This window comes from Apteryx rowi, unplaced genomic scaffold (genome assembly GCF_003343035.1).
Source record: "Apteryx rowi isolate R43461 unplaced genomic scaffold, aptRow1 scaffold_16, whole genome shotgun sequence".
Lineage (NCBI taxonomy): Eukaryota > Metazoa > Chordata > Aves > Apterygiformes > Apterygidae > Apteryx > Apteryx rowi.
Genome location: NW_020447863.1, coordinates 2,333,560 through 2,347,965, shown reverse-complemented (window position 1 = coordinate 2,347,965; position 14,406 = coordinate 2,333,560). Strand labels below are relative to the sequence as shown.

The 14,406-nt window shown below is 44.1% G+C and overlaps 1 protein-coding gene across 2 annotated transcripts; it reads left to right on the top strand.

Annotated features, from left to right (window-relative positions):
• The first annotated feature begins 6,490 nt into the window (after positions 1–6,490).
• On the top strand, positions 6,491–12,255 carry TLR4 (toll like receptor 4). 2 transcript variants are annotated; one of them, XM_026059772.1, is made up of 3 exons: positions 6,491–6,712; positions 7,522–7,688; positions 9,049–12,255. In XM_026059772.1, the coding sequence occupies exons 1-3, from the start codon at positions 6,590–6,592 to the stop codon at positions 11,306–11,308; spliced, it is 2,550 nt and encodes an 849-aa protein (XP_025915557.1). In that variant the 5' UTR covers positions 6,491–6,589; the 3' UTR covers positions 11,309–12,255. The 2 variants fall into 2 exon arrangements, with proteins under 2 accessions (XP_025915557.1, XP_025915558.1); XM_026059773.1 differs by lacking the exons at positions 6,491–6,712; positions 7,522–7,688 and adding an exon at positions 7,942–8,021.
• Positions 12,256–14,406: the final 2,151 nt, after the last annotated feature.

Below are 14,406 nucleotides of genomic sequence, written 5' to 3'. Positions count from 1 at the left end.
TGTCTTGTGTGAGGAGGATTTCTGGTGGGGACAGGTGAGAATTACRTCAGCATCGCCTCTGAGATCTTTTCATGGCTTCACAACCCCATGTAATCCTGCTTTCTTCGTCTTCGTGCTCTCCGTAGCTCAGGATGTTTCTTCCAGCCAGTTAYGAGCATGGAGCCAGCCTGCCAGGTCTATTTTGTGTGCTAAAGATCTTCTGCATTTAAGAAATCCCTTCAAATTTCCACTTTGTCTGTGGCTGGCTCCTGTTCAAATTACACCTCTGGCACCCTGTCTTTTGGGTCAGAAGCCAGCCCTTTGATCATAGGTCACAGCCTCCTTCCAGCATGCATCTAGGTTGTATCTCCTCTTCTTTGCTTCTCTCATTGCTATTTTCTTCCCAGCCTGCTATCATCATGAGTCCACCTCAGTTGCTGCCTCACTAAAAGGCTGTCTCTAYCTGGAAAAAGAACCTATGTTGTGAYRTTAAAATGATGGCTATGTTGGTATGATACCTTCTTTGCAGACTCTTCAGCTGGGTGCTCATTGAKGTGAAGGATCTTCTTGAGTAACTCTTTGAAGATATGCTCTAAGAGTGGGGTTGGCTTAACTTGCATCAGGCTGTATGTGTCTGATAGCAGCAGCATTTGATGCGTGGGAACATTAGTACAGTGCTCATATAACTGCTCACAATTTCCACAGGAGACAAATCTTCCCTCCCATTTCCTTCTGCCGTCCGGTTTGCTGTGGCCAGGCTCTCAGRGCACTTCCTGTCTCATGACACTCCTTTTCCTGGGTAACTTCTCTTCCAGTATTTTAGCCCTGTCTCCTGAAACCTCTGTGTAACCCCTTGTTTCTCACAATCTGCAAAGCATTAATGCCCTCCATGTAGCTCCCACTGTTATTCTCTTTTGGCGAGCCTGGCTTCTTCTCCATTGGAGCTGAAATGTTTTTGCTCTGGTTGGTGCATACAATTCATGACCAAAAAATCTCTACCGAAACTCCACAAAACTGCCTTGTACCAGAAGACTGGTGTAAGAACTGGATGCCCCAGCTGTTCAGCTCAGCTTGATAAAGAAGTCACTTGAAGGGTAAAAGGAGATGACCTAATATTTTCTTACATGCAAACAGAACTGAACTGAGCGAAGGAGGATAACTGTTTCAGTAAGTTTCCCTTTATCAGCTAAACACTGGCTTCAGGTTTTGCTCTATATGTATACAAGTCTTTGCTGTCTACATAACACATAATAGCCACACAGGCTCTGCTAGATTCCAAAAAATGGTTTCTGTAAATGCATACAAATATATGGATTTTGCTCGACCAGTATTTTGGAAGTTACTGCTTTGTAAGCAGTGGAACTGGGCTCTCAACTGTGTGGATGACTAATACTCTATGTTCCGCTCCTGGTAGGGTAAAATGGCATGAAAATATTAATGTCCAACAGCTGAGGTATAAAACATGTTATGAACTAAGCCCAAGAGATGGTTTACATTTTCTCTCTGGGTAACATGTACAAGAATTTCACCACAACTTGCAGGACCTGTCTCTGCACTTTCTGTGGCAGTTGTTGCAACATCTTCCTGTCATGTAATGACAAGTCATGGTAGTGAGACCATAAATATGAGGCTCAAGAGTCTTAGTATTGGTCATGGCCTGTGGCAATGCTCTCAGTACTTGCAGCAAGCAGGTCCATTACACAACTTTTTGAATTTATGTTTGAGAACTGACTGATGTGTTTTCCCTTAAAACAAGGTTCTATAATCTTTCTAAGTGACCACAGTTCATTACAGCTGTCTCTTGTTCCAACCTTTTCCAGAGTGTAGGAGCTATGCAGTAGGGACTTAGTGTTTAACCATACTTCAGTGGTGGCCCTGAATCCCAAAAGCAACCTATCTTGTGTCCGGTTTGCAGTGGCCTGGGTAGCACTCCTGCCATGCAGTTCCATAGAAAGTCTGTGATCTGCAGTCCTCCAGGTCCTACACACATTTCTTGTTTGATAGTCTGAATAAATCCTTGCCCTACAGCAGACTCATTATTATCAAGAGAACTGGGGGAAAGAAGGTGGAATAAGTAGGATAGAGCAAAGCCACAGTAATACAAAACATATGCAAATTAGGTTATGAGATACCATAATAAGGACGTAATGGAGGGGGGAAGAAAAGGAAAATGAGTGGTATTGTTGCTTGAATAGCAAAAGCTAGCATCGGTCTGAACAGAGAAATCCACCCTCCTCAGGGCTGYAAAAGGCAATTACACCCCTTCCGAACACAGTGCAATTCATGRTAAGGCACTGTGAACATCTTTTCATCAACGGCAGCACTGCATCCCCAGCTTAGTGGACAGCTGAGGTGCGACAGCGATTCATCCGTGACAGAATGGCACAGCATTGCTAGGCATCTTCGGTACCAGCCAGCCTCTCTCCAGGAGTGAAGGGAGATCCATCCTCACTCACTGTCCATGAATGCTTGGCAAGCGAGTCTGGATGCTTCCAYCATCTGTGTGAAATCCTCCCAACCATTTAGATTAAACATCAACTGCAGTAAAATATAGGGCTCCTAACTGACCTGACATAGTCCATATGGAGTAACTGCCACAGATAGTGACTATCTTGACACTGATTAATCACTTCTTCTAGTCGTGTATTTGTCCCTGGTTACCTGACACAGTTCTTCCCTAATAGCTTTTGCATGGTTCTGGGGTATTCATGTGACCTTGGCTTTGGGGAATATCCCATCTGATGACACACATTACCTACTCYGATGTAGACTGCTTTTGATCAAACTGACTTGGACATTAGTTTTTGGTTTTGTTTCTTTCCCCTGTGTACACCAATATCTGTCCTTTACTGCAATGGGAARCACCTTAGGTATGCTGGACTGTGTTTTGTTTTGGGTGGCACCATTTGGGTGGCACTTGGTCTGTGCCATATAGCATGTAGAGATTGTCTCCGCTCCCACCTCCATGTCCTTACCTGTCACTTACAATCACAGGCATGACAAGCAATCTACATTGCCGGCACTCCTTGCTTTGAAACTAGCGGTTAAATGATCTGTAACTAGAGTCAATCATTGCTCAGACAGACAGCGGTGAAGCTGTCTAGCACCCCCAACTAACTGCAGAGTTTCTCTCTCAGTCTGAACATGGTTCTGTTCTTCAAAGATACAAGACCCCAAACCAAAGGCAATAGGTCTTTCAGGCTGATCAAGTGTGAAATTACTACACCTGTTTCATATGGGGAAGCAGCACAAGCAAATGTTATATGCACCAAGACACTGTAATAAGGACTCTTTCCGATGATATTAGTTTCTTGGCTTCCTTGCCAGCCTCAGTTCAGTGTGTGGATTAGGGCCATCTCTAACCAGTGTCTATCAGGCCAGTCAGGGGATACCATACAGTTGCTGTACGAGGTGGTGCCTAACCATTCCCAGGAAGCAATGTGTTTGTGGTATCTTTGAAGCAAAAGGATATCAGAGTCATCTTTGATTTTTTTTTTTCATTTTTCCTTGTGATTTATATAAATTGTCTTTCCCAGCAGAATGGCTGGGAAAATTCAACATCCTGCTGAATTTTTGAGACATTTCCTTTTTCTTTGTCTATCCACTCAGACAACCTTTGAGACTTGGGCAGGTGACTGACTTGTTGAGCATAAGTGACTGTGCATCAGCYGAACCCTGAGGACTTGCTAGCTGGCTACGCGTTCTGAGCCTAGAACCTAGCTGCAACACAAAGCAATTTAAACTTAATTCACCACAAGTGACTGTTACGCCAAGTTGTGCTGGCAGATATTGTGCGAGCTAGGAAGGCACACATGGCCAGTGCTGCAACTCATCTGAGAGCAATGCTTGGTTGTCTGGTGTAGCGTGATTGTTTGCCTGAGCTTCTCAAGTACTTTTGGAAGTTCTGGGCAATAGCAGTTGATCTGCATGTGATATTGGGTTAGCTGTGGCCTTCAAATCACCGTAGTTACAACAGGCCTATTTATTTACATCACTGACATGTTAGGGCAACTCCATTTGCCCCAGATAACCTCACATTACAGGGTCCTAGAGATGCTGAGGTCCTCTTGCTTTCTTTGCCTCCTTTGCAATTACTGGGTCGCTTTGCAGATGTTAAGAATTCATATACTGTTCATATACTTTCAAGTWCCCTTAATGAATGCCTGGAAGGTATTACCAGTTATATCATCCAAGAGTTTTGCAAAGTTTTGTTTTCAAACAGAGTTCATAATTATTGTTTTTTGTATAAGAAAACACTAGATGCTTTGTCAGTCTGTCTACATTGTGACCATCCTATGCCAGGTAATTCCTGATTACTTTGCTTCGGATCGCAGAGGCTGAGTACATGCTGTTTGCTGTTGGGTTACTTATATTATAATATTGTTCACGAGAGCAAAGCTTTCCCAGACAGGTGTTTTTAGAAACATTGAGATTTTCTGTAACATCTCATTTCTAAGAGATCTTTAATGATCCCACCAGTAAATTGCCAGCACAGTGAATCATGTGTCATTTTAGATGTTATTCTTGTCACTTTAAAGGATTCCAAATAATACTTTTGTTTCTTGTGAACTGAAGGAAGCAATTATAGAGACATTATGGCTCTCTCCAGTCATTGCACATTGTTATATGCAAGCTGAAGAATATGAAGTTAACTGGCATTGACTTTCTAAACTGGTGGCTGGGTTTGATTTGTTAGCTTGCGTGTTTTCTGCTTGTGCTCCATCCCTTGCAGTTTGTATATGATTTGTCCTTGAACCAGTGATGATGTACATTGTGAAATTGTCCCCTATGATAGAAGCAGCATATTCTTTGAATGTCCTTCAAGTCATACTTTCCACTTGACCCCTAAGCATGGCTGTTGGATGGATTTTGTGATCCTCCCAAACTCTCCAGCATCTTCAGTGAGTCTTCATTGAAATGGTAATTTCTAGTGCATACTTCAGGCTCATCTCAKCTTTAGATAAAAATTAAATGTGGATTGCTTCATTCTGCATATTGAATACTAAAGGACACATTCATTTGTCCTCTCTGCAGACACGATGCTCTGCCAATTTCCTTAATCCAGACACAGAAGCAGTCAGCAATTGTTTCCTTTCACTTTTGATTCCATCTGTAAAAGCAAATACCTGCAATCACTAGCATCTTTTCAGAAAGGTTTTTTTGCAGAACTTGCCCAATTTTGACAAAGTTTTTGTCTGCTGGTTTAATGGGTGCTGCCTGACTGTACATCAGGGTGTCAGTTTTAGCTCCCATTGTGCTGTCACGTTTTTTTCATCACGGAGATCATCTGTTGTTTTAGGTTTTCCCATACTCTAAATGGCCCTCTRCTGACCCACTAAAGAAGTCCACTCTTCCCCAGGTATTTTAAACTTTTCTTTGTAAGCCTGGTATTGCAGCTTATATTTTATATCAATTTTACGACTTTCATAAGTAGTCACTCCATATTCCATCTTATTCTCAACTAGTATCTCATCCTCATGTCCTATTTTTGCATGTCTTCTATCTACGTGTGTTAATAACATTTGGCAATCCTACAGCTGGATCCCCACTAACACTGCTTAGTTATCCACTGAAAGATGGAAGTACTACCATTTATCAAGATAAAAAAAGGCAGGGAACTTTATTAGAGGGCTCACAGCCTATTTAAAGGGATATCACCAACTCTGGGTTTTTACAAAGCCTCTTCCAGAAACAATAGCTGTGTCTACACTGTGTATTAAGGAAGGTGCAGAGACGGACCTCTGCAAACTCATGTAGCAAAGCTTTAAACACAGATTCAGGCACAGCCAGGGCACACAGCAGCTCTAATCCCAGCTGGGGTGTTCGTGCCTCTTCCGGCATGCTCTCCTTGACAGCCCCCCAGCCAGGGGGAGGACACAGAGGGGCACAAGGCCTGGTGCGCACAGCTGATGTGGGTTTTTACTGCCGTGCAGGATAAGCCAGCACCTGTGGCTCTGATCCATGAATCTCCTGCCCGTTTGCCACTTGTGCACTGCCGTGTGCAGCTTCCTGCTTGTTACGGAAATAATTTCAARGCTGAGGCGCAGCCAGATGGATAAATCCTAGATGCATGTTTGTAAGAACTTGGCCACAAATAATGCTGTTATTACCTGGCTCAAGAAAACATCTGCCCAACCTTAGCGCTTCCCCACTACTTGCCAGCGTGGTATATCTGAGAGAATGGCAGGGGGACTAATGCAGAGAGTCAGTCGCTCTCACAGTACATTCAAATTATGTGATGTGAAAAATGACCTTGCTGAATTTGGACTCAGAATTTCACAGAAGTTTCCGTATTTAGCCAGTTTGCCATGAGCTAATCTGAGGCAATCGAGTCAAGTGACACACTGATACAACTCATATTCCTCTTTAATTTCTAGTCCAAACTATACCTTTCATTACTTCCTTTTTTTTTTCTGTTTTTTTAAACACATAGCTTCAATAAGAACAATTCATTCAGAGCATGCCTAGAAACTAGGCAGCTACTAATTTCACTTCCCTGACGGTTCTGATGCAACTCTCAGTGAGAAGCAGTGAGAAGCAGGAGTGGTGAAGCACTCAGCATTTCTCTTGCTCCATGTCTTTAAGTTATACCCATGGTTCTTTTCCCTGAATGCTTGGACTCCTGAAGATGCCCAGGAGAGGAGCTTTTCCCCTGTGGACACTCGTGGTGCTGCTGGGGCTGACGTTTTTTCCGYCACAGCTGGCAGGCTGCATCCTTGATCCCTGTTTGGAGGTATGTGATCTCTAAAAGAGCACAAAATCCTTCTGTTTCACTGCAGTAACTTTTCCCTCTTCTTGGGAGATTTGTGCATCAAATCTGCAGAGTGTTAGCTTGTCTCATGTTTTCTCCAAGGATGTTACCAAGGCTATTGATATTTGAAGTGAATGTTGGTCTCAAAAGCATCTGAGAATCAGTACCAGCAACATGAACCATTTCTTCTTGTTGGCTTTCTGTACCTCTGAAGTTWCTACAGTACAGTTAAGCTAATGGATTATGTTTCCCTTCAGGAAGAAATCCAAACCCTATCTATTATTTCTGCMAAGTACAGTATTTTAGCCTGATTTGTACTGTAGAGTGGTTTCGTCAGTACCCCAAGTACTTGGCACTGATCAACTGCCTTTTGCAAACTTTTGAAGATACCCATTACTTACAGAATAATTTCTGTTAGAACTACCTGCTTGTCTGCAATGTAGTAGAGCTGAGAGCTGATCTGGGACACCCCAGGCATCCTGTGTGTTTGTTTTTCTGGCTCTCTCGAAGGTTGCTGCCAGTTCATCCATAGCCTCAAGGAACATAGTCCTGTGGTTTTGTACCTGCCTCAATCAGCAAGAAATGTAGCTTTTCCCAGGGAATAGGACTGGTCCTATTAAAGTGGGGGAGATGCTTAGGATACCTGAAATTGTTTCCTGAAGCTCAGAGCAGCTTATTTAAAAAAGAGCTACAAGGTTACTCATTCTGCTCCCCACTTCCCTGATAGTGCAGTTTTCTGACTGCTTGTAAAGTGCAGGTATTGACTGTGATCGGATCTGTCACTGTTACAGGTTGTCCCTAATATAACTTTCAGATGCATGGGACTGAATTTCTCTGGAGTTCCCACTCAAATCCCAAATACCACCCAGAACCTGGATCTCAGTTTTAGCCACTTGAAATCACTGAGCTCAAACTATTTTTCCTCAGTCTGTGAACTGCAGCTTCTGGATCTTACAAGGTAATGAGCCCTTTTATATGGATACTGGTTAATCTGGCTTCACCAGCTGGACCTTCGTGGTTGCTTATCTTGGGTTTTTGTTGGTCTTTGCTGTTCATTTTCTTGCTATTGACTTTATCCCTGTGTCTGTCTCTCTGCACAGGCCCATGGTCAAGTGMTGTGCCGCTTTTAGTCCAGTTATTGGGTGCAGGCATTCTGTGCAGAGCGGGGCCTGATGGTCTGACCTTGTGGGTTGGGGTGGAAGAAGGAGGAGGAAGATCCTTTACTTCTCTCCAAACAAGAAAAATGTCAGACTTTTCCCTGTTCCAAAAACTCCGAAATGGAACATTTTAGGTGGGCTGTTTTTCTTTTCTCAGTTAAAAAAAAAAAGAAAAATCTAGGTACGTTCATTTTCTAAAAGGTTGTTCTAAAATATCAACATTTTCTTTTTCCCTTCTCTTCCCGTATCTGGGGGAGGAGATGGGGGAAGCTTATTAGCAAATTTGAATTGATGTATAATTTCCATTGACTTGAGACAACAGTTTCTCTGGGTAAACTGTTTCACTGAACAATGTCACTCAGCCCGATGACAGTTACAGCTGTGAAGTGGTTGAGTGGCAGAGCAGGTTTGCTGTAAGGCACCGGCTGGCTTGTAAAGCTAATTTTGCTTGTGTTCCTTCCAGAATAGGTTTGGCTCTGAAAATTTGGCTCTTCCCACATAAAACAATCTTTAGGTGGCCACCTCTGTTTTTTCCTCCCCCTGTTCTCCTTTACAGCCAACGTGGCCTGAGGAATGTCCCCACTTAGATATCAACAGCAAAACTGCAGACTGAGTTGTGAGCTTTGCCACTGCTGCAGCACACTGGTGCCAGGGTGATGGCCTAGATGTTGCTGAAGTGACAGTCTGAAGGCTGCAAGAATGCAAGGTGTAAGGGAGTGCTGTATTTGGTTGGCTCTGCCATCAATGATAGGCATCACAGTATGACTTTCGCCTATTTTGTCTTCTGTCCTGCTGCCTGCATGTGTCTTGACCTTTGCCATGGCCCAAGGTCTCTTGCTTTGTAGTTGAACTCCAGACACAGGGAGGGAGGAGGAGGTGAGAGAAGGTGTCCTGATATGCAAAGGTGCCTTTTGTGTGGCAGGTTAATTCTGCCTTCTCCTGGGAAATCACAATGTTCACCTGTAGATCCAGTCTTGCGAGGGAGGTGCTGGGTTCAGGAGGACCGGCTCTGCTCTGCCCAGTGCACTAGAGCCAAATGTACCACCAGAATGAGCTGGAGCCTGAGAATGATTCTTTAGTGCTTAGTACAATAGTGTCTGTGAATATATATTGAAAAGGACAGTGTTTCATGCACATTTATTCTCTTTTCCTGTCCAACAGGTGCCACATCCATACAATTGAAGATAACTCTTTTAAGGATCTTTATAACCTTTCCACCTTAATTCTAACCGCCAATAACTTCAAGTACCTGGGGCCAGCAGCTTTCTATGGCTTAACCTCTCTGCGTAGACTTGTGTTGGTGGAAAATAACATATCCTCTCTGACTGACCTGCCCATTGGACACTTGCATACCCTGCAGGAGTTGAATGTGGGCCACAATAACATTGCTTCATTGAAGCTTCCCAAGTATTTTGCCAATCTGACCTCTCTCAGGCACCTGAGCTTGCTCTCCAATAAGATCACATATATCTCCAGAGGAGACCTTGATGCTCTGAGGGAAGCAAACAGGTTCAACCTCACATTGGTGCTTTCTTTGAATGATATCAAATACATCCAGCCAGGGTCCTTTGCAAAAATTCACCTTGGTGAGCTGGCTTTAAGGTCCTCTTTTGAGAACTTCAATGTGATGCATACTTGCCTTCAAGGTCTGACTGGTTTACAGGTCAACCGACTAATAGTTGGAGAATTCAGAGACCGTCAGAGACTGGTGGACTTTCAGAGTGGACTCTTGAGTGGACTGTGCCAGGTACAGATGCAGGAGTTTGTCTTGATCTGTTTCAGGCAATTTGAGAATAACACAGACACTCTTTTTGACTGCATAGGCAACGTCTCCAGTATTCGGTTGGTGAACCTCCGACTAGAAGAGGTGTCAAAGGTTCCTATGTTGTCTCAAGTCAAACACCTGGAGTGCAAGAAATGCAAGTTTAGGGAAGTGCCTGCCGTGAAGCTGTCTCTTTTTAAGGAGCTTAGAATGCTTCGTATTACCAAGAGCAAATACCTCAATAGCTTCCGGCAGAAATTTGAGCATCTRTCTAACCTGGAGGTCATGGATTTGAGTGAGAATCGGCTCTCCTTCACCAGATGCTGTTCTCCTCTTTTTCTTGGGTCTCCAAATTTAAAATATTTGAACCTAAGCTTCAATTCTGACATCAGCGTCACTGGAGACTTCACTAACATGAAGAATTTGTTAACCTTGGACTTTCAGCACACGAAGTTATTTGGTCCTGGCTCCTACCCTGTCTTTCTCTCCCTTCAGAAACTCATTTACCTTGATATTTCCTATACCAAAACTCATGTTAAATCCCAGTGTACATTTTGTGGCTTACACTCCTTGCAAGTGCTTAAGATGGCAGGCAACTCCTTTGAGAACAACAAACTGGCCAACAACTTAAAAAACCTAACTCGCCTCCACACCTTGGATATTTCAAGTTGCAAATTGCTACAGGTGGATCAAAGTACATTTGCTGCTCTCTCTGAGCTAAAAGAGCTAAACATCAGCAACAATAAGCTGCTGAGCTTTGATCCTTTAGTCTACAAGCCTCTCCAAGCCCTCACAGTCCTGGATTTCAGCCACAACCAGCTGACTGTCCTGTTGGATTCAGACCTGGAAAGTGTGTCTGATAGTCTGGTCTTGTTAGACCTCTCTCACAACCTGTTTGATTGCTCTTGCACACACCTGAACTTTCTGAAATGGGTCAAGGAAAATCAGGAGCTACTGCAGAACAAGGAGCTGATGATGTGCCACATCCCTGAATATGTGAAGAATGTGAGTCTGTCTAGCTTCGATCTGTCCTCCTGCCAGGTCAAAACAAGCACAGTGGCATTCTCCGTGAGTGTGTTGCTCGCTGCAGCTGTGTCCCTATTCCTGATTTACAAGTACTACTTCCAGCTATATTACTCATTGGTGCTGCTCAGTGGATGTAAGCACTCTGCTGAAAGGGGGGACACCTATGATGCATTCATTATCCACTCCAGCAAAGACCAAGAATGGGTGATAAAAGAGCTGGTGGAGCCCTTAGAAGGAGGAAAACCTCCCTTCCAGCTTTGTCTTTACTACAGGGATTTCTTACCAGGGGTACCCATTGTCACTAATATCATCCAAGAAGGTTTCTTGAGTAGCAGAAATGTCATTGCAGTCATTTCTACTAACTTTCTGGAGAGCAAGTGGTGTAGCTTTGAGTTTGACATTGCCCAGTCCTGGCAGCTTGTTCAAGGGAGGGCTGGAATCATCATGATTGTACTGGAAGATGTGGATAAGGCCTTGCTGAGGCAGAAGCTGGGACTATCCCGATACTTGAGGAGGAATACCTATCTGGAGTGGAAAAACAGGGAAATAAGCAGGCATATCTTCTGGAGACAGCTGACAGGAGCCTTACTAGAAGGAAAAAAAAGGAATCATGAGGAGGTAAAGCTCATGTAAAGACAAGGTGACATCGCTTTTGTCCTGTCTCCTGATCCTCTCAGCCATCCTGGCCTTGGCTGATGGCTGGTGCTCAGAAGTTCTTCAGTGGTTGTTCAGAGGTGGAGCTGGAGGAAGTGGATGAGGGCACTGTAAAAGCATTACAGAAACATTTGCCTTGCTGTTTGCCCTTCCTCAAAGGGACTTGCAAGCTAAAGAGTCACTACAGCTAAAAGAGCTGCACATGTGGAAGCCAGCCTGAGCTCCATCTTTGTGTGTAACTGCCTCAACAGAAGGTGGTCTAGCAATCCACACAGGTCTGGTGGTCAGTGAACAGATGTGAAAATGGATGGACCGCTCTCTTATTCTCAGTTATCTGCCTCTGAAAGTTGGTTTAGATCCTGGGACCATTTACTCAGTGAAGCTTGATATGTTGCTTCGGAGCTTGGAACTCCAAAGTGGAGCTTGGTGTGTTGCTTTAAGTGGATCCCAGGATCGCCCAGGGAAAGAGAAGGTATAGGATTCTTGGCTCTAAAAAATGGTGGGAACAGAAACAGGATTTGGATCCTGAAAGTCTTTGGCCAATCTCCTCAGGAATCATGACTCAGGGGGAAAACCCTGCTGAGGGAAACGGGTTGCCCTACAGCCACAGACTATCTGCCAGCTACTCAGTGAAGCTGAGCAGTTATGTCATCAGTGTGTGGGAAGGTTGCGGTTGGTAGGAAATTTCCCCAAAATGTTTATTTCAGTTTGATTTAGACCAAGACCAAATATTGAAACCCCCAAATATTTCCCTGACCAGGAAATTTTATTTATATCCAGATCATGTAGCAGCTGGGGGAGTGGTTTGAGATCTTCTGGTGGAATTCAAAAATTAGTGGTACCAGAAGAAGCCGCAGAAATCACAGAATCACGGCGTGGTTGAGGTTGGAAGGGACCTCTGGAGATCATCTAGTCCAACCCCCCTGCTCAAGCAGGGTCACCTAGAGCACGTTGCACAGGATCGCGTCCAGGCGGGTTTTGAATATCTCCAGAGAAGGAGACTCCACAACCTCTCTGGGCAACCTGTTCCAGTGCTCTGTCACCCTCACAGTAAAGAAGTTTTTCCTCATATTCAGATGGAACTTCCTGTGTTTCATTTTGTGCCCATTGCTCAGCACCTCTAAAATGAAGCTATTTCTTTGCTTCAGCTGCTCTTCCTTTTCACATGTTTCTGGGTATACTGTGTGGAACTGCCTTATATAAGCAAGATTGAATCTGGGCAAGGCATTTTGACATTTATAGACAGCCAGCTCTAGAATAAACTTTTTCACTCTGTGGGCCAGCCTTAATGTATGGGTCAGCTCACTACGGGAAGGTGCTTATAGGACCACCAGCCCATGGGATGAAATGGGCTTTATATGAGTTCAGGCCTAGCAATGAGGCTCAGAGCCCCTCTTCTCTTGCCCATCAGCCTGTGTCAGCCTCTGGTCCTGGTGGACATCGGAATGTGTGCAGTCAGCATTTCCCAGGGTTCAGCTGTTACATCAAACAGGTCAGTCTCTGGGCAGGAGAGTTTTGTTTTTGTTTGACCAAGAATGTGTTCAACATTTTACAGCAAGGAGAGAAAGAGGAGAAGAGTTTGCATTAGCTAAAGTAAGCGTATCCCAGCACTGCCCTGAATAAAGACAGGGAAAGTCTAAATGGCATTAGACTGTGTTACAGAGAACTCCAATGAYGTCTCCAGTATTGAATACTGCTGGAGTATTGCTCTCTATTTACGAAGGCTTTGGTTGGGATTAATCACTGAATTACTCTAGTTTTAAACTTGCAAATCCTTCTATAATCAGTGGCATTCTACAGAGGTAAAACAGAAGCACTTGAGTGGTGAATCAGATCTCATATTTATTCAGAAGAAAGGGCCTGATCCATCTCATTCCTCTAAGCACCAGTTAGCAACACCCCCATGGAAGCCAGTGCTAAGCGAGATCAACATTAGATATGATTTGCAAAAGAGGGAGAACTAGTTTCAGGGCTTGGGCTGGCAAAAGCTGAATCACAGTTCCCTCTCTATGTGCTGTGTCAGTATTATATGAGGACAGAACTACCAAAAAACCCTACAACCCTCTCTAAGGTCTTTCATTTCAGGAAAAGTCCATGTAACAAAGCTTTAATAAAACTAAGCTAGATGCTGCATTTGCTTGTCCAGCCAGTTTGTCCTGCATTGGCCAAGTATTGTTGCAGTAATTTCCAAAGTGCTGTGTTCCTTGCCTCTGCCGTGATTGACAGGCCTTAAGCACTGCATCTTGCCAAACCAACCTGCCTCCTCACCCAGGGGTAGAGGCCACAGGGAGCCAGGGGAGGGGGTGCCGTGCTGGGAGGAGACGGAGGCTCAGTAAACAAGGGCACAGCTCAAGGTTCCTCGGATTGAGGCTAAAGGAGAGCGCAGAGGACAAAGCAAATATTAGCCTGGATTTCAGCAGCTACAAGTTCAATTGGAAAATGAAAGAGGAAAAATTAAATAGGGTGGGAGTTACTGCTCCTGAATTTAACAGCAGTGAAGCGGCATTTCTCTCTCGCTCTTTCTTTCTGTGGTTCCTCTACAAACAATTCAGTGTATATGTATTTCTGGCACAAATGACAGCATCCTATAATTCTTGATTATAATAATGGGTTTCAGAAAGCCTGAAAGTGGTTCTGGGCATAAAATAAGGGTTTAGGACAGTATTGTTTAAAAAGTGAGTGTTTGTTGAATATCAAAGCAACTTTAGGAAGAGAACTGGAGTGATGCTGAGAGGAGGTTGCCACCCGTACCATTTAAACAGAAACCAGTCACTTGTCATCCTCTTCCTCTTCAAACACACTCAGAGTCTCCTCTGCAGAGACAGATGTGTGACTTGCCCCAGACTTTCTTACTGCACAAGCACAGAAAGCAAGCACAAAAGCCATCATAGCTTCTGGAAGGGGTGAGAGGGGAGAGATGGTCTGGTAAGACAGTTTGGAGGCTGAGGCTTTCAGAGGACACTAGGGCAGCACAGGGGAGTTTGGAAGAGGTTCATCCTCTGCAAGCCCCACAGTCGCTCATTTCTGGTTCCCTAAATGGCTGCATTTATAGATTTCACCTTCACGTCACTTGGCTT